This window comes from Toxotes jaculatrix, chromosome 7 (assembly GCF_017976425.1).
Source record: "Toxotes jaculatrix isolate fToxJac2 chromosome 7, fToxJac2.pri, whole genome shotgun sequence".
In the NCBI taxonomy this organism is placed as follows: Eukaryota; Metazoa; Chordata; class Actinopteri; family Toxotidae; genus Toxotes; species Toxotes jaculatrix.
The window spans coordinates 8,112,739-8,133,359 of record NC_054400.1 but is presented as its reverse complement, the minus strand read 5'-3'; the positions used below and the strand labels follow the sequence as shown (position 1 = coordinate 8,133,359).

The 20,621-nt window shown below is 39.9% G+C and overlaps 5 protein-coding genes across 6 annotated transcripts; 3 read left to right on the top strand and 2 right to left on the bottom strand.

The window, feature by feature from the left end:
- The first annotated feature begins 1,875 nt into the window (after positions 1 to 1,875).
- On the top strand, positions 1,876 to 3,685 carry c7h22orf39 (chromosome 7 C22orf39 homolog). Its single transcript, XM_041043164.1, has 3 exons — positions 1,876 to 1,945; positions 2,367 to 2,534; positions 2,749 to 3,685. Exons 1-3 carry the CDS (start codon positions 1,916 to 1,918, stop codon positions 2,878 to 2,880), a joined length of 330 nt encoding a protein of 109 aa, XP_040899098.1. The 5' UTR covers positions 1,876 to 1,915; the 3' UTR covers positions 2,881 to 3,685.
- mrpl40 (mitochondrial ribosomal protein L40) lies at positions 3,667 to 6,142 on the bottom strand. The gene is made up of 5 exons (XM_041043163.1): positions 5,978 to 6,142; positions 5,747 to 5,833; positions 5,102 to 5,257; positions 4,335 to 4,416; positions 3,667 to 4,205 (listed from the first exon to the last, which is right to left on the bottom strand). The coding sequence occupies exons 1-5, from the start codon at positions 6,037 to 6,039 to the stop codon at positions 3,978 to 3,980; spliced, it is 615 nt and encodes a 204-aa protein (XP_040899097.1). The 5' UTR covers positions 6,040 to 6,142; the 3' UTR covers positions 3,667 to 3,977.
- Positions 6,143 to 6,391: 249 nt separating this feature from the next.
- On the top strand, positions 6,392 to 11,807 carry acaa2 (acetyl-CoA acyltransferase 2). Its single transcript, XM_041043282.1, has 10 exons — positions 6,392 to 6,529; positions 7,976 to 8,142; positions 8,275 to 8,403; positions 9,018 to 9,134; positions 9,228 to 9,375; positions 9,550 to 9,725; positions 9,969 to 10,098; positions 10,241 to 10,311; positions 10,733 to 10,887; positions 10,989 to 11,807. The coding sequence occupies exons 1-10, from the start codon at positions 6,514 to 6,516 to the stop codon at positions 11,068 to 11,070; spliced, it is 1,191 nt and encodes a 396-aa protein (XP_040899216.1). The 5' UTR covers positions 6,392 to 6,513; the 3' UTR covers positions 11,071 to 11,807.
- A 1,426-nt stretch (positions 11,808 to 13,233) lies between these two features.
- Positions 13,234 to 16,259, top strand: rpl6 (ribosomal protein L6). The gene is made up of 6 exons (XM_041042112.1): positions 13,234 to 13,400; positions 13,507 to 13,605; positions 13,930 to 14,073; positions 15,618 to 15,666; positions 15,783 to 15,967; positions 16,082 to 16,259. The coding sequence occupies exons 1-6, from the start codon at positions 13,254 to 13,256 to the stop codon at positions 16,232 to 16,234; spliced, it is 777 nt and encodes a 258-aa protein (XP_040898046.1). The 5' UTR covers positions 13,234 to 13,253; the 3' UTR covers positions 16,235 to 16,259.
- Positions 16,260 to 16,821: 562 nt separating this feature from the next.
- dynll1 (dynein, light chain, LC8-type 1) lies at positions 16,822 to 19,301 on the bottom strand. Of its 2 annotated transcripts, none has more exons than XM_041042114.1 (3): positions 19,199 to 19,301; positions 18,298 to 18,436; positions 16,822 to 17,196 (listed from the first exon to the last, which is right to left on the bottom strand). In XM_041042114.1, the coding sequence occupies exons 2-3, from the start codon at positions 18,427 to 18,429 to the stop codon at positions 17,059 to 17,061; spliced, it is 270 nt and encodes an 89-aa protein (XP_040898048.1). In that variant the 5' UTR covers positions 18,430 to 18,436; positions 19,199 to 19,301; the 3' UTR covers positions 16,822 to 17,058. The 2 variants fall into 2 exon arrangements, with proteins under 2 accessions (XP_040898048.1, XP_040898047.1); XM_041042113.1 differs by having other exon boundaries at positions 19,195 to 19,293.
- Positions 19,302 to 20,621: the final 1,320 nt, after the last annotated feature.

The following is a 20,621-nucleotide window of genomic DNA, read 5'->3' as shown; positions in this document are numbered from 1 at the left end:
TGGAAGGGGAATGTTGTGGCCTGACCTGATCCACCAAGCCCTGGACCCCGCCTAGATTTCTGGACTTCACCTCTGAAGGACTGTTGCAGCCCACATCGCACAAGTCTGCAAGCTGCTCTTCAAACTACAGGACACAACCAGGAAGTGAATCTGCTGCATCTAGGAGGTGGATGGACTGATTTTCTGCATAGTGAAGCTCAAGTGCTGATTAAACACAGACTGTGACCATTTATTAACTCTGTTGTTGGAACGGAAGTTTTACCAGCTCTTCACTTGTGATGCCTCAAGAGGACACAGTCTCAGGAAAGTGCAAACAAAACGCAGCTAGATGTGTGATGTTGGCTTTCTCAAGCAGTTATTCAGCCCATGGATGATGACATAGTTGCACTGCTGTCCATCATCACCAGCCAAATTTTGACAGAAGCTTTATTGTACAGGGAGGGTGAGTTGGACTTTGAAGTCAAACCCTGGCTCGTCTCGCTCTGCCAAGTTTTGTTCCAAGGGGAGACTGGAGTAGGACCTTTCTGGGTTGAAGTAGGTGTGGTGAGGAAAAGTTTTGCGATTCTTACGTTTTTTTGCCGTTGGCACATAGGGAGGCCTCCCGATGGGAATTTTTCCCACCCCTGTAAAGAGCTACTAATCGCGGACAGAATCAAGCGACGTGGGGTTATTTGGGTTAGGTTTAAGTGTAGGGTTCGTACCTTTTTTTTTTTTTTTTTTTTATTGCGTGGTGGACAGGGTAAGGAAAGGAAGCCTGGCAGAGAGACGACTCAGATAGCTCAGACGACTGTAAAGATGCACCCAGTTTGGGTATATTTTCTTCATTTTCCATCTAGCGGTGATGATGAACGCAGTGACCACTGTGAAAACCTAATAGATGTGTCAAATTTACCAGGTTTAATGATTAATTTGATCCTTCTGAGCTACATGCTATTGACATACTTGAAGCTGAACACCTGAATCCAAACCCTGGAGAAACTGAACATGTGGTGGTGTCTGTGTTTTTTAAAAGAAATGGTATCTTTTTTAAAAAATTACATAAATAAAATACATGTTAAAGTAGAAGGATTTCTTTGTCCCTTTTCTCAGATGTTTTTTATTTGTGCCACTTAGATGAAGAAAATCTTGTACTTTATAGTGTTTAATTCTTTGTTTGTAGCCAGAACTTCTCCATTATATAGTGAATAAGTTCAAACTGAGTCAATTCATATGACATAAGATGTGACACTAATATGGCATAGTGCTGTTGTAAGTAGTTGTTCATTTAGGCTGTTGCTGACTGTCTTAAAGCTGTATTTTTACCGAGAGAGTGATTTTATGAATGAATTTCAAATCTGTATTGGCATCTGAATTATGTGTATGTTTAACAGAAGAAACCATAGCCAATTACTGTTTTAACTTTAGGTTCTTATGATATGGGATATTCTGTTGTTTCCAAGGTTACCATTCTGACTTTGTACTGTGAGGTCGGTATTAGCTGTTATTGCGCTCTCTCCTGATTGTCAGCTGATGCTCTGTGTCATTTCCAGTCTCTGGTCAGTCTGTATTGAACTGCTCTAAGTATGTTCATGATATCATGAATCGGACCCTTTTCTATCCGTCCTACGCTCCCTCTCTTCTTCTCCCACCCTCTCTTTTATCATTCTTTCATTTATAAAAGTCATGAATATATTTTGGTTTCTGCTTTACAGTAACAGTAGAGACAATGAATGGGACAGCACCGCACACCGCACCACTCTCGCGATTTCCGGCAGGGGAATTGTGTAGTTTTTAATTTTTTTTACAGTTCAAAACTACTTCGTAGCCGTAAATGGGTTTCAAAGTGTCGTAGAACTGTGTGGTAGCGCTTTTGTTTTGAAAAGAAGTCGAGCCGGAAGTAACGTCCCTGTACAAGAGAGCGCCGCTAACGTTAGCAATGGACCACTCTGAAGAGACAACGTGGAGGGTAATTTATCAAAACATTAATTATATTGCGAATTATGCTCCGGAGTTCAGTTTCCCTGCCGTGTTCTTGATAGTCCCGATAAAGAGCGAGAAATGCCAAATCTGAACCAAACAGTTACAAGTTGATTAGCAGCCGTTGCTAAATTGCCAAAGTAACCTTAGCTAGCTATCGATAGGCAATGTCAGACAAACCTGGAGGTTTTAAAAGAAAGCCTCAGCTGTTTATCTCATTTATAATTTGTTATAAAATCTAATCTTGCTTATTAAATTTAAAAACTAAATGGAAAAATAGATAATTGCAACGTTATGCCTGCTGCAGGGCAAGATTCATTTAAACCTTAGCGACCTCAGGGAGGCGCTGTTAGACAGCTGTTTGTAGAAGTTAGATTGGTGATGATTCCTGTCTTTGTTTATTCGTACAGCCACCCCGGGTATGTGATGACTACTGGAGTGAATTCAAACACTGCAAGAGCTTGTGGAATCGCTTCCACCACTACTACACTTATGGTACCTCCCCATCCTGCCAGCAGTGGAAGGAGGACTACCATAACTGCAGAGAATGGGAGAAACACAGAGGCACAGAGGCAAAGGTACTGTACTTCCAGTGTTATGTTTGCCAGTGACAAATGAACCTTGTTGCTTTGTAGTCTGCAATTAATTTTATTTTCTTATTATTGCTTTAAGGAAATTGGTAGTTTTTAACTTAAACTGGTTTTAAAATTGTCTTAAAACATAACATTTAGAAACATTTTTAATTTATTACAAGAAAAAATCATTTGTTTTAATGATATTTATATATTGCAGGAAGCACTGCAAAGGAGTGAAAGGAACAGAGTGGCAGAGCAGAGAAGGTTCACCCCAGTGTGGAAACTGAGGCAAGACCCTCCCAGAGACTGGCACATGCCCCTGAACCAGGAGAAGCCTCAGGATTCCTGAACTGTAACTATTATTAACCTGCTGTCTCTGCACCATGGTGGCCGAAACAAAGTGAAATGAACATTCTGAGTATACTGTATTTCACTTCATGGACATAAACTCCTCTAGAGCCACATGCTGGAGAGACTGGTCATCACTTTCTGCTATCTCAGGTTGTGTTCAGAAAGCTGCTATATGAAAACAGATATGTATATTCAAACAGTGGTGACAGCATTTAGATGTTAATGATGAGGATGACGGATAACTGTTCTACGTGCAAATTACAGTATGATTTCTGAAAGGCATTATGTTTTCGACATTATCATAAACATTGAAGTCTCCAAAGCTTGTATAAACTGAAGTACAGTGGCTTAGTGCACTCACTGTAAACAAGTTTAATAGTAATCTCTTGTTTTTCTTTCCAAGGAAAGGGCAACATTGGGTCACATTATGCAGTGCAGACATTTTTGAGAATCCATGAATCCATCTAAGTAATGAAGGGTTTGCTGTGCATTGTTTTGATATGGGTTAAATTAAAAATGTATCCTGCACTAAGACACAGTGCACAGCTTTTGTTTGCATCAACCAGAATAGCACTGTATGAATTCTCTTCAACCACAGTAAAGGTGCTGTTTTTGATACTGTAGAGACTTGTCCATGATGAATTATATTATTGTTGCATTAATATGGCAGAACTCTGCTGTAAAATTTCAACCCGTACAGAGCTGGGTATTATCAGTTTGCCTTATTTGATTATAGATTTATTCCTACATAAAATGTTAAAAAAATAATTCTGAACAAATTGGATCAATAAAAAAAAATCACATTTTTATTTTCAGTTTTCTTCTGTTGTTTTATACAGAGGTGTGAAAGTGAAAAAAAAAACAATTCACTGTGTAATTTCCATAAATGCTGTATTTGATACAGAAATGAGAACTGTGGTGACTGTAAGCCTCATACTCTTGATGACAATTCAAGAAAACATGCAAGTTATCTTTCACACCTGTATCTGCAGACTGTTAAAATGTGGCATCTTGGCTTACTGAATTATGTACAAACAAGGACAAATACTAAATGAACAGTCACACACACAGGCACCCATAGCTGTTCCTTTTCCATCACTGTGTGTAAACTTTAGTGATGTCGTTGTATTTCCCATCAGGAGCGTCGTACTTGGTCTTTGGGGGTGTGTAGGCAGGACCTTCACGACTGAAGGGAAACAGAAGGGGGTCTGGCTTCAATGCTGCCTGGTACAGCTCCTCAGATTCCAACTTCAGCTCCTCCAGCGCCTCCCTCTGGGCTTCCAGTGCAAGTTCAACAGCCCGCACCTCAGCCATGTGCTGCTCCTGTAAGAACAAAGACAGATGAGCAGAGCAAATACAGCCCCATGAAATGTACATGATGGAAAGCAGAGGTCAGAAGCAGCATTTTCTATAAAAGCTTTAGTGATGGAGGTGTGATAGATAAGTGGTGACCTGTTTGCGTCGACTCCACTCCTTAAGCAGCAGAGCTCGACCTTCACTTTCTTCAAATGACAGCCTTGGTGTAGAGCGCTCCCTTTGTGAAAGAGTAATAAATACCAAGTTATAGCCCTTCAAAACCGGTAAGGAAAGAACACAGGCACAGTGAGTGAAAGAAAGACAAATGGTACATGAAACCATGTCTATATTCAAATTTGTTATTTTAATGTTGAATAAGCATTAGTCTTCTGATGTTTAAATTCAGTTTGGGAGATTTAATGTCAAAAGACATTAAGTCTTTTAATCTGTAGTTTAACAACCAATTAGGATCTTCCTGTGATCATGTTCAGCTGGGGCTGTGACACAGATTAGCACCACATCAGTGCCATGTCCATCCTGAAACCCAGGTCCTAGAGGATGAAGATATTTTTGCTATCCTATGTTAATCCTGAGAACTCTGGTCCCTGATTTCGGATTCCCAGCTGTCCACTGGCTATACTCAACTGTGGATCCAGTGGGCAGAGAGAGAGAGAGGAAAAAAGTAACCTCCACGAATTTATTCATCTGCTCTCCCAGCTGCTGATTTTACCTTGTGCAGCAGGAGCTTGGCATTGGACATTGCTACAGCTGAGAAGAGAGAACACGTTTATCTTATATACTGACTGTCAGTTTTATCCTGCACCCAGCACTGCAGATAGGTTAGCAATGCCTCAACACAAATCTGAACACAACACAAATTTAAGCAGTAACACAACAACAAAAAACAGGGAAATGGGGTGTACCTTGTTTCATCTAAGCATTTGGTTGGAGTGATGAAGTCCTCTATTGGGATATATTCAGGTGGAATCTTCTCAAGCTTCTTCAGCTTTTTTCTCATACGGTCTCTGATCAACTGCTCCCTTCTTGGGTCCACTTTCTTCTTCTTTTTGGGCTCCGCTCTTATAAAGCACAAAGCACAGCTCTGTGAGCATTTTCAATCACAAGATGTATTTTGAAACAGATTTGGAAAATATATCAATATCACAAATTCCCCACTCGCCCCACTGGTGGTCTTTTTCCATCAAACTCGGGTCCTCTACCAGATGCCTGAGAGCTTGAGGGTCCTGCGCAGTATCTTGGCTGTTCCTAGGACTGCGCTCTTCTGGACAGAGATCTCGGATGCTGTTCCTGGGATCTGCTCCAGCCACTCTCCCAGTTTGGGGGTGACAGCCTCGAGTGTTCCGATTACCACGGTGACCACTGTTGCCTTCACCTGCCACATCTTTTCTAGCTTTTCTTTAAGCCGTTGATATTTCTTGAGCTTCTCATATTCCTTCTTCCTGATGTTGCTATCACTTGGGATTGCTACATCTATCACTTTGGATCATTGTCCTGTTTTTTTCCGTTCAGACATCAACAAAATGTGTATAATCAAACCTTGCTCTTACCTCAGTGGAGCAGATGTCTTAAGAGTCATCACTGGGGCAAACCAAGGGCTCATGGTGACAGCACGGTGATGTTCTCCCGACAGGATGCTACAAAACAACACACAACAAAGGACCCGTGTGTTTGTCAACCACAGAGTTGGTTCAGCTGCATTTGTCTACTGAATAACCTTAGCTGCGTTAGCTCCAGGTAGCTAACACCTTGTGAGTTCACATCAATCTACAGACGCTTACCTTGACGGGCCGGTCTGTCGGGACAAAACCCTGCAGAGACAGCGCGATAACGACACAGACATGTTTCCACTGTGTGTTTTTTTCACTTTAAACTCACACTAAAGTGACAGAAACGCTCACATGTAGCTACACATCACTTGGCTTGTCCCCTCGCTTGAGTGGGTGGCGCAGGATCATGACGTTTTGAACAGGCTTTCTCACAATTTAAGAGGCGCACTTTCGAGTATTTTTTTTGGTTAAAAAATAAATATCGTATTTAATACTGGATAATTAATAAATATGATAATAAATATGATGATTAATAAAATGTTGGGAGACCAGTGATTATTAATAATATCATAGTTTGAATTTGTGTGTTACATTTTTTGTCGAATCTTACCTGATGAATGAACAGTTAGCTGCGGTGGCATTATTTAGGGGAAAGGTCGCTGGTGTGTCCAGTTTTTGTATTCACCCCGGATCGATTCAAAGTGCCACAACTAGGATTTCGGAGGAAAAGTTTGATCCTGATAGTGGTGGGTTGTTGAATCAGCATCATGGCGCTTCTCAGAGGTAAACAAAAACGTTTTAGCTCAGCAAGAGGCAAAAATTTAAAAAAGCAGGATTGCTGCTGGTAGACTTTGAATATTCTTAATGTTGGAGATGCATGTTTCAGATTTGCTTATCAGCATATTATTAGCAGTGACTTGAATGAAGGAATGAATCCCTTTACTGTAAAGTTGATTTTATGTAAATATAAATGTCAGGAGAGTGTGAAACGTCATGCTGAGCATGACGTTGCTGCAGTATAGGCGAAAGGTGACAAGATGGACTCAAGATCACTAACAACTGTTTGTCGACTGCGAGATTTTCTACACAAATGCAAATTAGAAAAGGTGAAAACCTTCTTTACATCCTTCTGTAACCTTATGGACTCTTAGACTGTTTCCTTATCACAAAACAAAGTAGCTCATAAGACCTACTGCTTGAACTGTCTCAACAATATAGATTATTTTTGAAGCTGTGTATATAATTTTAGTTTATTTATCATTGTGGTGTTTATCATATATTTCCATATTTGTTTACCTTTGTAGCAATGGGCAGGAGTACTTCCTCAAAGTTTAAGGCAATCAGTATCAAAAGTAAATATATCAATTATGGATGATCAGTTTCAGTGTTATATTAGAGCAGTTAGATCCATGGATCATAGATGTTAATTCATTAACATGTAAGCACCTGTTGTGAATGGGCAGATTGTAAAAAAAAGAAAGAATATATTACACAACACTAAAAACACCCATCTAGCGCAAGTCAGGTGTTACTATAATGTTAGGGGAAACCAGAATTAAAGCCCAGTGCAGTGTGAATGCAATGGTAGGTCAAGGTATTTAGCTCCTCCTCACAAGTACCAGAGGTTAGTCGATAGTTCAGTGTCAGATTAGATTTCAACATAGGGATCATATCTATTAGCTATTAACCAACCTAATGAGGATTTGTACTAGGTATATACTAGTGTACATTTGTTCTCTCTACTGAGTATATTGCACACTGTGTCTTGAGACCTAAAACAAATGTGCTTTACTTAATTTTGTTCTCTTGTTGTAATAGTATGTCGAAAGAGGGCACCACATTTCACTATAGGTTTGAATTACCAATAAAAAACCTTCGCTACATCTGTGTTTTGCTGTATTAGATAGATTCCAATTTAATTTTGATCAAGCTCTTAAATCAACAGGCATATTTTCAAATTTGTTTTAAAAAGTTACAAAAAAAATTGCACAATCCCTGAACTTGAGTCCACAATTAGTTGCTTCTCTTGTCCCTCTTGTCCCGCATCTGACATTAGTTTCCCTTTTATGCCACATCTTTATCCTTTGCATCTTAATGCACTGGCTTTATCAATCATCCCTGCAGTTTCTTACCATCTCAGTAAATCCTCACACTACGATCTAGCTGTGGTTTGATGATGGGTGTTGTGAACTCCTTGTTATTGAACTGAACTGCTCCTGTTTTCGGCAGGTGTATTTATTGTAGCTGCCAAGCGCACTCCATTCGGTACCTATGGTGGCGTGCTGAAAGATCACAGTGCAACAGACTTGGCAGAGCATGCAGCCAAGGCTGCCCTTGCTGCAGGGGGTGTGGCACCAGAGCTCGTAAACAGTGTCATCATGGGGAATGTCATGCAGGTAACCAAAATCTAACATATCAGCTATCAAATTCAACACATCACAAGTACTATCACATGAAAATACCTGTGTTAACATACTTACTTGTGTGCTTATTAGTGTCCTGTCATTATCTACCCCCCCTAATTTCAGAGCTCAGCTGATGCACCTTACATTGCTCGTCATGTGGGTCTGAGGTGTGGTGTTCCTATCCCAGTTCCTGCGCTCACTGTGAACAGACTGTGTGGATCTGGATTCCAGGCCATCATCAGTGGTGCTCATGTAAGCTCTCCACGAAGAACAAAAACCATTCTGACAGGAATACAAATGTACAATAAACCATTGTACACTCAGTAGCCATTTTATTAGGTACACCTGTCCAATCCAATACTACTGTTCTGCTATAAAGTGTAATATTATGTTCCCTACAATCTTTAGTTTTTGGTTTTTTTTATATTGAATTAGAATTGTAGAATTAAAATAGACTCAGGTTTTAGTTTCTGGTGCTGCTATCAAAGATAAACATAATTAAATGAACACCTTTGACAGTGTCACCAAAAACTGAATACTGTGAGATTTGTAAAGATAGATGTTATGGCTGAGCTGTTGTATTGAAATGCACAAAATCATACGGGTGAACTTAAGAAAGGGTCCTCTGAGTTTATATGTGTGAAAGACAGCCACTATATAATGAAGAACATGGTCCATATATTTTTATACGTTTGTCTTGTTGCTCCAGAACAAAAGCTTTTTTTCTGATAATACTGTATTTTATTTAAATTTTTTTCTTTTTTTCTTTGTGTGCAACTGAGCTACTGTGACCAAACAATTCCCCCCGTGGAGCAATAAAATTTATCTAAGTCTAAGTCTAAACCTGTTACCTTCTGTGTTTGTAGGAGATTTGCCTAAAGGAGTCAGAGGTGGTCCTGTGTGGAGGCTCAGAGAGTATGAGCCAGGCCCCGTATGCTGTTCGCAACATACGATTTGGTACAAGATTTGGAGTCGATCTCAAGGTTGGCTTTTGATTGGTTACCATAAAGACAGCTTGTTATTAAACTTCAGAAGCTCTGACACAAGCTTAAAACCTCTCCTGGTCTGCTTGACAGCTAGAGGACACTTTGTGGGCTGGTCTGACTGACCTGCACATCAAAATCCCAATGGGCATCACAGCAGAAAATCTGGCAGAGAAATACCAGATCACACGAGAAGACTGTGACAACTATGCTTACCAGACACAACAAAGGTGGAAGGCCGGTAAGACAGGATTCGTTTTTCATGGTCTGCTCACCTTATACATAGCAACAGTGACATATATTGCTTTTGAGAAGAAAAGAAAGACTGGTGTTCTTGGTGTCAAGAAGTTTCTGATCAGGCTCAGCTTGAGCTCAGTCTTTGTGGTTAAATGATAACTTGTTTTTTTGTTTGCAGCTCATGAGGCTGGACACTACACAGCAGAAATTGCTCCCATTGATGTGAAAGCTAAGAAAGGCAAGGCATCCATGGCTCAGGATGAACACCCCCGGCCTCAGACCACACTAGAACAGATGGCCAAACTGCCTACTGTCTTCAAGAAGGGAGGGACTGTTACTGCAGCCAATGCATCGGTGAGTTAAAGCCTATGGTGTCAGTTAATATTTTATCATCCAAGTAGTCTTTGACTTTAAACATCATCTCAAAAATGTTCAGTTTCTTTAACACGAAAAGCTAGAAACACCCATTTTAGTTGTTTCCATGTTTTAATTTTAATTAAACATGATTGCTGTGGATGAGATCATTCAGAGCACTTTTGAGGAAACCTCATTTCAAAGTCACTGAACTAAATTTAACGCTCTCGGCTTGATCTCCAGGGTGTATCTGACGGTGCTGCTGCAGTGGTGATCGCAAGTGAAGATGCGCTGAAAGAGCACAAGCTCACTCCACTGGCCAGAATTGTGGCCTATCACGTGTCAGGGTGTGACCCAAGCATTATGGGAATTGGTGAGTGATGTCTCTGTTATGGAGATGCAATTTAACCCTTTTGAGAGACCCTTTAAAGCAGAATGAATGATTAATAAACTGTTGTGCTATTCGGCATGATCTCATAGAGTAAGAATTTCTGGTTTCATTCTAATCATTTTAGGCCCCGTTCCAGCAATCACAGAAGCTCTTAAAAAAGCCGGTCTGACTCTCAACGACATGGATCTTGTGGAGGTTTGTTACTGGTGAAAAACCAATATCTGTTCCACTGCTTACTCTTGTTACTTCTGTTACTCTTACTCTTGTTACTTTAGATAATGTCATACATTTCATCATTGGTGGAAGAAGTAATCAGACCACTCAAGTTACAGTACTAGTACAACACTCGAAGAATATTCCATTAACAGTAAAAATCCTGAATTCAAAAGTTGACTTACATAAAAGTGCAGAAGCATTATTAAATTATTTAATTGAAACCAAATGATAAGTTTTATTGGGAAATGTCTTTTTGGTGGAACTACTAACAACTGCTCTGCCAGGCTGTGCTCTCTTCCAGAGCAGCCTCTGCCTATCTTTATGGCCTCCACACCTTTCTAGTCCGGTTTGAGGTTGCATAAAAAGCACTCACACACATACTTTAATTTACTTTGCACAGGTGAATGAGGCTTTTGCCCCTCAGTACCTGGCTGTTGCTAAGGCTCTTGGACTGGATCCAGAGAAAAGCAACGTTAACGGTGGTGCCATTGCCATTGGACATCCTCTTGGTGCTTCTGGAGCACGCATCACTGCTCACCTGGTTCATGAGCTGAGGTAACTTAATGATTAGTAATTATATGTACTGTATATCAGCTAAGATGCCGGCGCATAGAGTAGCTTTGAATAATGAACTTTTTTTTTTTCGTTTCTGACAGGCGACGAGGAGGCAAGTACGCTGTTGGCTCTGCCTGCATCGGTGGTGGTCAGGGCATTGCCATCGTCCTCCAAAGTTACTAAGGAAACTGTCAGAATCAGAAGAACTCCTGTAGAAGAATGTCCCACACACTCGCTCACTTCACTAACATAACAAAAAATTCAGTTGACACATGCTGAAGAGATCTTTTTTCTCCACATACACATGAAATAATTCATGTTCTCTCAACATGAGGCACTGCTGCTCAGGTTTTCCTTGGCACACAAACAAAACTATCACTCATTTTCCACTGCTTACTCTTGTTACTTCTGTTCAACCTGTTTTTTTTTTACAAAGTGCACAATAAATGTTTCAGTCCAGTGTTGCCTTGGAAGTCCTGTGTTGATAAGGAGCTAACTCATGTTTCTGATCGTTGTACTAGAGTGTCTGTTTCTGTGTGTACCTGAAATACAGAGATTGCTCTTTGGTCACACTAACCCATGAAGCATATTATTAACTCATAAAGTACAGTTTGTGTTGAGTTAGATTAAGGTTTAAAAGGAACTCTGAAATCTGATGTTTGCCTTAAAATGCTCTTTCTCACACACCTTTATCAGGGATTAGTTTTGCCAGAAAACATGTCTGACCTGTGATTGCTCCAGCTAAAAGTGATTTTGTATTTATGTGTCAAAGAAACTCAATAAATTCAATTTTGAAAGAAAACAACGTTGAATTTATCATAGAGTAATGACACTGCATTTGTTGCTTTTTTTCCCTTGTTCTGCTGCAGGAGATGTTGATATATTTGTGCGTAATTAAACGTAATTTCTGCAATAAAAGCAGATTTCACACAGAGAGATCTTCTTTCACAGTTTATTTTGTGATCACACACATATGATTTAGACAAAGAGCCCCAAACATAAGTAAAACAGTAGCTGCACCCACCTCAGAAAGTTACATCTCTCAACCTCAGAAGACTTACCTTATGCAATTAATTGGTACAACAGTTGCCTCTTTGTTCATGTCTTTTTCTGTGTTTTATTCAAGGGAGGATTTCTGCCTCTCATCTGCTGAGAACTGGGAGGGGAATCAAATCACACAGCTTCGCTTTTGATTTTTTTCTACAGTTGCTTCCCTGTAATGCAGAACCTAAGCATTGGCCTGTCTTCTGTTCTAAATGGTCAACAGCAGGCTATATGCAATGCAATGCAATGCAATAAAGATATTCAAACTTTCTTATACATGTAGTATGTGTAATTTACATATGCTCAAAATACTTTTAGAAAAGAAAACAGTAACTGAGTGGATGGTATTTGATGTTGGGTATTTACACACAACATTTGTAATGAATTTGTTTATTGAAGCAACTAAAAAACAGTTAAAAACCGGTGCAATGGTTACTTCAGTACCGATGTATTTAGGACTACAAAGACCAACACACCCTCAACACTCGACGCAATTACGTCAACGTCATGGTGCAGCGTCCTTATATACGTCACATGCCCGGATGTCGGTCTTTTTTTCATAGCAAAGGTAAGACAGCCTTGCCTTCGTGTTGCTGTGCGAATAAAATCTGTTTTCATCTGTGTTATAGAGCAAAAAATACAATCTCAAAATGTTAGGAGACGCATCTGTGTATTTAGATGATGCGCTGGACATCGTTATTACCATGATTTGTCCGTCATATTTCTGTTATAATGAAGTTTGGTTTATCGGTAGCCCTAGGCCGCCGGCTAGCCTTCATGCTCTCTGTAATGTCTAGCTAGTATTTTTATAGAAACGTGTGTGTCCTCCGTCGCACTTATGTGCTGTTTACGTATTCAGTTCCGCTGTCACATACTTCTCTTCATTTAAAACATAAAATAGCCATTTTCAGTTGACAAGTGGCTGGCTAGCCAGCTAGCGAATCTACTCTTTAGTGTTGCTAGCTTGTAGCTAACGTTACTCATGCCTCCTGTGCATTGGCGATGGCTGTGGTGTTTAGCACTCAACTGATTGAATGTAATATTAGTTTGTAGAACGTTTTTTTTTTTGCTGCTGCTGCTTACCAATACAATGTGTAATTAGACTAGGAACACTACGTGAAGGCTGTAGTTGTCATTAGAAGAGTGCTATTATGCTGGAGTTGATGGCAGAACTCTATATAATAGTACACAATACACTATCCAACTTAGGCTGGAACAATGATTTTTCTGTGATAATCATTAAAAGTAAGCCACATCAAATACAGTACTGGTGCATTACATTTGTGCAGTTGGTATATAAACACGTTTTACCTTTATGTCAGATGGCAGAGGGAGACAAGAAGTCTGCCAAGAAGAAGCACGGGAGCCGGAACCCGGTTCTGGCCCGGGGCATTGGCCGCTACTCCCGTTCCGCTATGTACGCCCGGCGGGCTATGTACAAGAGGAAGACCAAGACCACTGAGACCAAGGTGAGGGGACATCCAAGACACCCTGCAAAATGAGATATAGGAAGCCGTAAGCACATCACAGTTGTTGTATGCGTCTTGTTATGACAATAATTTGCTCTTATTTCAGATGGAGAAAAAGATTAAGGTGAAGCCCCAGGCCACTCTTGTCAAGACTGTTGGAGGAGAGAAGAATGGAGGCACTCGTGTTGTCAAGCTGCGCAAAATGGTGAGTGATGACCACTAGTGTCTTTGTATAATGTACCAGCACAACAAACTGCATTCTCCAGAACTATCATACAGTTGAATCAATGCCTCTCTATAACAGTTACAGTAAAAACTGAACACTGTAACTTTTGATGTGGTAGATTCATTGCCATACTATTGTAATACCATTAGCTTTAGCTAAATGTTCCTAATAAACTACCAGCTGAGTGTACATAGTGTTTAATTTTGTTTTAATGTATTTTGTATATGTGTATCATTGACTGGATTTCTGCAGCAAACCCACAATCAAAGATCTAACATATTTGTGTGTGCTCTTCTACTGTAGCCCCGCTACTACCCCACAGAGGATGTTCCCCGTAAGCTGAAGAGCCATGGGAAGAAGCCTTTCAGCCAGCACAAGAGAAAGCTGCGCAGCTCCATCGTCCCAGGATCTGTCCTCATCCTGCTCACTGGTCGCCACCGTGGAAAGGTGAGAACCATTTCTAGCACATGCCTTGGTAATGATGCAAGTGTTCACATGAATTGGCAAAAATGATTGACAACATGCTTATAGAGGGCTGCACCAACTTAAGAGGTGAATATGTAGTGCCCTTGGAACTGGGTTGAGAGGTAACTTTGTAAGTATAGAGTCCACTGTGGGAGTTTAAGGAGTAGGAATCTGTGACTAGAACAGGATTATTTCTAACTGTCATATATTGTACTAAGCTTGTTTAACTTGATGCAGACTCTCATAGTATGGAAGTTTTGGTCATTATAATCTCTAAAGATTCCACCATCAAAATTTTAGATCATAGAATATGAACCTGCATTCATTCCCATTGATTTTTGGGTCTTTTATCATGTAGGCTCATCCCTAGACTTCAAACATTATTTATAATTTTAAAAGGTTTGTTTACATCTAATGTAACGGTAAATAGAAATAGAAAAAGTAGAAATATTAAAGTTGTGATCAGTGGCAAAATACAATGCAATGTTGTTTTTTTATGCAGGGAAATATTAAAATTTTGATATTTTACATATTTCAGTGTACATTACTTGAACTTCATGCTGCCAAATTGATTACAGTTGACTATAAAAGGACTGGAAATTGTTGGACTGGAAATTGTCACATCATGGTGATGATTTCCATGGTCTGGCAAATGTTATAAAAGTTTGTATGTATGATCACCTCAAACATAGTTTGCATCAACAGTCACATTAGTTCTTTGCTCATGGTAGCCTATCATAACTAGTGGGCTAGTTATTATAGTATCATTATTGATTTACAGGTTTATGGTTGATCTGTCAAAGTCAACAGTCAGACAAAATTTTGGACAATCTAAAGATTACAGCTGAAAATTGACATTTTATAACCTTAGTAAAGTGCTCAGGGGAGTCTAATGGCAGAAATTGAGCAACTTGGCTAAAGGAACCCAGCCTTCAAATTATTTTTTCTGTTGCATGTCACTTAACTTTACATCATTTCTGAGAAACTGATATTGGCCTAGCATTTTTACTCATTGTAATTGTTGTGGATACTTGTGTTTTTTTTTCCTTAACTGTCACAGACAAAGCCGTCTTAAATTGACATTTTGTCACCATCAGTTTCCACAAAGAGACTCGCAGAACACACAGCATCAATAGATATTGGCTGCCCAAACAAACCAGTGACGGATTCTTATTGTCCATGAAAAATTTCTCCTGAAGGACACATTGTGGGTTTAACATCACTATAATCGCACACCGTCGGTACCACAGACTCTGTCCCTCCCACTCTCAAACACTACACGGGCAAGTTATGGAAGCAAGTATGCCCACACAGACTTTCAGCAGTGGCTGACCTAAATAATGTTTCAGCTATGAAACCTGACAGGCAGAGAGCCTTCTCGATAAAACCAAGAGTGCGTGTCAAATAGATTTACATTTCCCCCGTCTAAATAGCTCAGCCTGAAAGTGGATTGCAGCTATTAAATTGTATCATTCAAATGGCACAATATGACTTCACAATTGATGACTGTTTTTTGTTTTTTTTAGCGTGTGGTGTTCCTGAAGCAGCTCTCAAGTGGTCTCCTGCTTGTCACTGGTAAGTGGCTGTTTTCGGTGGTGAAGATTTTGGTTACTTGGCAGTGTCCGCGCAATGTCGGGTGTCTCAGTTCTCTTTTTTCTAACAAGCCTTCTTTTGTTTTTGCATACTTTCAGGCCCTCTTGCCTTGAACAGAGTTCCCCTGCGCAGGGCTCATCAGAAGTTTGTCATTGCCACCAACACCAAAATTGACATCTCTGGTATGAAGATCCCCAAAACTCTGAACGACGCCTACTTCAAGAAGAAGAAGCTGAGGAGGCCCCGTCACCAGGAGGGAGAAATCTTTGATACTGAGAAAGAGGTGAGCTAACTTATATAATGTCTCAGAATACGCTATTTTACACATTTCCTGTGAGACATTGGCGCCCTGATTAATGATACCTGACTCAGTGGTTTTCTTGCTCTTAATTTGCAGAAGTACCAGCTGACAGAGCAGAGGAAGGAGGACCAGAAGGCTGTTGATGCTCAGCTCCTGCCCCTCATCAAGAAAGTACCTCAGCTCAAAGGGTATCTGCGCTCTTCCTTCAGCCTGTCTAATGGTGTCTACCCACACAAGCTGGTTTTCTAAACATGTAATAAACAGTACCACCGTCTTATGCCATCCCCTGCCTTGTTTGTACTGACATTTTGTTCACACACACAGCTTGGGTGTTTTCTAGGCGTTCCAGCAACATAGTATTTCCAGACCTACAATAGTGTGTATACAGTGGGGTCTGCAACCACTTTCCCATTCAAGTGAAGGATAGAAAAGTGGTCTGACTTTTGGACCCCACTGTATGTTGTAGTTTTATTGGTTAATCTATCATTAGTAAGTAGTGTCTTGTGAGAATGAAAGAATCCTCTCAACATGTGAACACCATACAAAATTCAAGGTTACCATACAAAACATTTACTCCTTGAACGATGCAGTGGCTCAAATCCTAATGAACATGTTGACCTCAGCATATAGTGTATGAGATATTCCTCTACATATCTGAGTCTCATACCCCATTACTTGATTTTACAGATATGGTTTTAGTATGTCAAATATGCACATGGGGAATTAAGACTTTCCCTAATGCTACTTGATAATTTCATTCCAATAGTAAAGTTTACTTGTTTATACAGCAAAGTATAATAAAGCAGTGCATTGAAATGACGACACCAGACATTGGACCCAAACAGCTTAACAGCTATGCTTTAATTAAAAAAATGACGTCTAATGTAACAAGACAAAAATAAATACAAGTGTTTCATCTCTTTAACATGGCCACGGTTTTTTATCCTCAAAAACAGAAAGTAGAAAGCAGCACAGAAAAAGGCAGCGGCCCCTTGCCAAGGAATGATAAGTGCCTTTGTCGAGTCAGTCAGTACTGTATGTATGGTCATCTGGTGTCGAGAAAATGCGTTCCCTCAGCCGGACTTGAACAGCAGAATGGCCACCTGACCCAAGTAGAAGTAAATGAAATGCTTGGTCTCATGAGTCACGTAGCTGCCAAAGTTCCTCCCAACGATGCAGTGCCAGGTCGGGTTATATTTCTTGTCAAACTCCTGTGTGAGACAAAGACAGTGTATTCATCACTGACGTTTGTGGAAAAATATGTTAGGATGTGAGAAGAAAAAATGTTTTCTTGTAAATACTTAGTAAAGCATATCATATAGTAGATGTTAAGGATTGAGAAGAAACTAACCACATTTGTCATTTGTGGTTTTAAAGCCTACATCATGTGATTCAATTTTCATCACACATTAGGTTGTTGCAGCTGAAGGGAATGAACAGAGTATGCCATTACTTGCCTGAACTTCAAAACTAATGTTTCTCTTCATAAAAGTGTAAGCTAAGACAAAATATTACACAATATCACTAATGATCACACCCAAAATATTTTCCTACCCGTCTCACTACTGATGTCAGTGAGTGGAAATATATAACATTTTATCTATACTGCCAGTCTCTGAGGGCTAAACACGTTAAATTCTGAGAAATATGTACCCCAAGCTTGACCCGGGTTATTTACTGAACTCTGGGTTTTTGACAACTGTGTGGTTGTATTTTACAATGTAGTGTATTTAGATATGAACAACTACATTACAGTGAAGGAAAATAAATGAACATTGCTGCCCATTTGATAATCTTTTTTTCCAATTATCTTTTGGGTAAAATATTGGATCCAAACATATTACCAGTTGTGCAAATATATAAAATATAAACTTCAATCTTGTCAAATTCACCAGCTGTAAAAACTCGTTTAAGGTGTACAATCGCTAACACTCGGGGACAATGCACAGCCAAATACAAGTATTTGAAACCGTTTCTATGACAATCATGGCTGAAGGTGTGTCCCTCCCTACTCTGTGCAGGAATGCCATCATGGGAGACAGAAAATGTGGTCATGTGGCTTGTGAGGGACAGTCGGTCCAAGAGGAACAGGTTTCGACTCAGGAAGAGTGGAAACAATTGGAAACGCCAGGCTGGGTGTGTAACGAGAATGATGCACGGGATGGCTGGTCAGTGAGTGCAAAAATAGCTTTACACCACTGGCTGCAATCACATCACTGCAAAAGCTGTCAGTTTAACAGAACCAATGGATTTTGCTCACAAGTCAGCAGGTGAAAGTTAAACTGTGAGAACCGACTTCGTTGGGGGTTTACCTTTTTGATGTATGCAGCGATATCTTTCTCGATGTTGTACTTCTCCAGGGCCTGTGTGGCACACTCCACGGCGTCCTGCTGCATGTCCTCCGACATGTCGGCATTTTTGATCACTGCCTTTCTGTCAGACATGGTTGCCCTGGGAAACCAAAACACAGCGGAGGATTCATCATCTTCACAGGCGCATTGGCACATACACAATGCAATCGACCCCAGACCCCGAGCTTCCCAACAGTCCTCATAATCGATTGACTTAAACGATACTGGATGGAGACCATGAGGGATCTCATCAGCCAATAAAAAGGAAAAAAGCGGCTAGTTAGTGACGAAGATATTATATAATAGCTGACACATAATATTTGAACTAGCCATTTCTACAAGTGTTGCATAACAACTTCCATCAGCGGCAAGCTTGCTGGATGCGCGCTCTGCGTAGTTTCTATGGATACGCAAGACATTTGAGATTATCGTCTCAAATTTACCATTGGTTTCAACAAGAATCCTATGAAATATGAGGCTGCAAAACGAGAGCCCCATTCTGCAACTACCTAGTGTTAGAAAGCTGCAAAAAATCATGCCATAACTGCTTCAACGTGCAGGACACCAAAATAAACAGTCCGTTCTCATATTAATAATACGTTTGACATAGAAAGGACTTAGCATTATCTGAGGTAAGGTGTCTGAGGGAGAATGGTTTGCTAGCAACACCTCGCCACATGTATACGGAGCGACGATGAGCTGTTGATTAGCTAACGTTAACGCACGATAACTAGCTGCCCATTCATCCAACAGAAGGAAAAATACTGTCTAAACATAGATGTTGTCGCTTCGATACAACTTAAAAGAGAATAAATTAGACATCGTATCATTTTTTGCATGCGAAATTCTTAAATTTACCTACTAGTCTCCCGTATGCTGTTTGCTTAGTTTTAAAGAAACGACCGCTCCTGTAGTGACAACTCCCGCGAAGTGGTTGACACAAAAGTAATGTGGGTGTGTAGCGGTAAGAGACTGCTGCCTTGACGTGTTCCCATTGGTTGATATTAATGCACAGGGCGAGGTCATTGGCTGGATGAGGCCAATCTTACCGGTGTTTCTGGCTGCATTTTATTTCAACCCATCATGCCTTGCGACACAACCGTTGCCGGAGAAACCTGTTGTAAATATCTTCGCTTTTATTTCTTGCAGAGTACCGTAGATCGTACAAAAAAATGCAAGTACATAAAACATGCTAATTGTATTTTGAATTTGTCTTTTTTTTTTAAACTTTTTTTGTAAATAAAGTAAATTAAAAACAACAGCAACAACATGAAACATTTGTAACAACAGCAAAAGTATGACTGTATTTTGCTACAAGAAGCCATTATTTGAATGGCCTTGATGTACACACAGATGAGATATATTCTGATATAGTGTGATCACTGGTATACTGTCAACTTGCCCCATTTCAAACATGAAAACTTATTTAAGGCCAAGTATCGCGAGCATGCTATTGTTAAAACAATAACAACAACAATTAAAGCTGCAAGTAGCGATGGGCGGGCCCTCGCACCCCTTGCGAGCCGCGGTAGTCGCAGCCAGCGCAGCCACGCACAAGAGTCCTCCTATGTCCTCTCTCCTGCTCTTCTCCTCAGAGAAGCACAGAAAAGACATGGCCCCCTCCCAGCAGGGGGCGCTATGAGTGTATCATCATATGAGCATATAAATGAGTTGAGAGAGTGAAGGTCATCCTGATTATCTGTGCAGAGCAAACATGTAATTTGGTTTAATGGACAGTGTGTTATTTGTAAATTACTTTAGTGTTGTTTAGAGTTTGTGTAGACATTTCAATGGTGTTATTCTCAGCCACATATATTAAGAATACCAAGATGTCCTTGGTTAAATATATCCTGGTATTTGTGGATATATATATATATATATATATATATATATATATATATATATATATGAAAAAGTTAACTTTAATGGACATTTGTACTTTGAGTGAGTTGTGTTTATGTGACTACATGTGTAATATGGTTAGAAGAAAGTTGCACGTTGAAAAAAAGTATGAAGTCTGTCAGAGGATAACTCACGCAGTCAGTGCTCAGTTTGAGAGATGTTGATGAAGCAGGTTAATGGAGCCTGTTGTGTGTTTGTGTGCTCTTTACATGTCCAAATCCTTTGCTTTCTCTATTTTCTCAACAATTAAGAACTATTTCAAATCATATACAATCATGTACATCACCACTTACCCACAGATGTAACACAAAAATACATAACACATTATAGATTATATGCCATAAGTCCATGCTTTGATTCTATAGCAATAACACCTACATATA

Excerpts from the sequence above, each read along its gene's own strand:
- c7h22orf39 (XM_041043164.1), top strand. The coding sequence starts at position 1,916 with ATGGACCACTCTGAAGAGACAACGTGGAGG. Across the intron at positions 1,946-2,366 it reads CTGAAGAGACAACGTGGAGG|CCACCCCGGGTATGTGATGA; the intron begins GTAATTTATCAA and ends TTATTCGTACAG. Across the intron at positions 2,535-2,748 it reads ACAGAGGCACAGAGGCAAAG|GAAGCACTGCAAAGGAGTGA; the intron begins GTACTGTACTTC and ends TATATATTGCAG.
- mrpl40 (XM_041043163.1), bottom strand. The coding sequence starts at position 6,039 with ATGTCTGTGTCGTTATCGCGCTGTCTCTGCAGGGTTTTGTCCCGACAG. Across the intron at positions 5,834-5,977 it reads CGACAGACCGGCCCGTCAAG|CATCCTGTCGGGAGAACATC; the intron begins GTAAGCGTCTGT and ends GTTGTTTTGTAG. Across the intron at positions 4,206-4,334 it reads AGTGGAGTCGACGCAAACAG|GAGCAGCACATGGCTGAGGT; the intron begins GTCACCACTTAT and ends TTGTTCTTACAG.
- acaa2 (XM_041043282.1), top strand. Across the intron at positions 10,099-10,240 it reads CCCAAGCATTATGGGAATTG|GCCCCGTTCCAGCAATCACA; the intron begins GTGAGTGATGTC and ends TAATCATTTTAG. Across the intron at positions 10,312-10,732 it reads ACGACATGGATCTTGTGGAG|GTGAATGAGGCTTTTGCCCC; the intron begins GTTTGTTACTGG and ends TACTTTGCACAG.
- rpl6 (XM_041042112.1), top strand. The coding sequence starts at position 13,254 with ATGGCAGAGGGAGACAAGAAGTCTGCCAAGAAGAAGCACGGGAGCCGG. Across the intron at positions 13,401-13,506 it reads CCAAGACCACTGAGACCAAG|ATGGAGAAAAAGATTAAGGT; the intron begins GTGAGGGGACAT and ends CTCTTATTTCAG. Across the intron at positions 15,667-15,782 it reads TGGTCTCCTGCTTGTCACTG|GCCCTCTTGCCTTGAACAGA; the intron begins GTAAGTGGCTGT and ends GCATACTTTCAG.
- dynll1 (XM_041042114.1), bottom strand. The coding sequence starts at position 18,429 with ATGTCTGACAGAAAGGCAGTGATCAAAAATGCCGACATGTCGGAGGAC. Across the intron at positions 17,197-18,297 it reads TCGCTGCATACATCAAAAAG|GAGTTTGACAAGAAATATAA; the intron begins GTAAACCCCCAA and ends TGTCTCACACAG.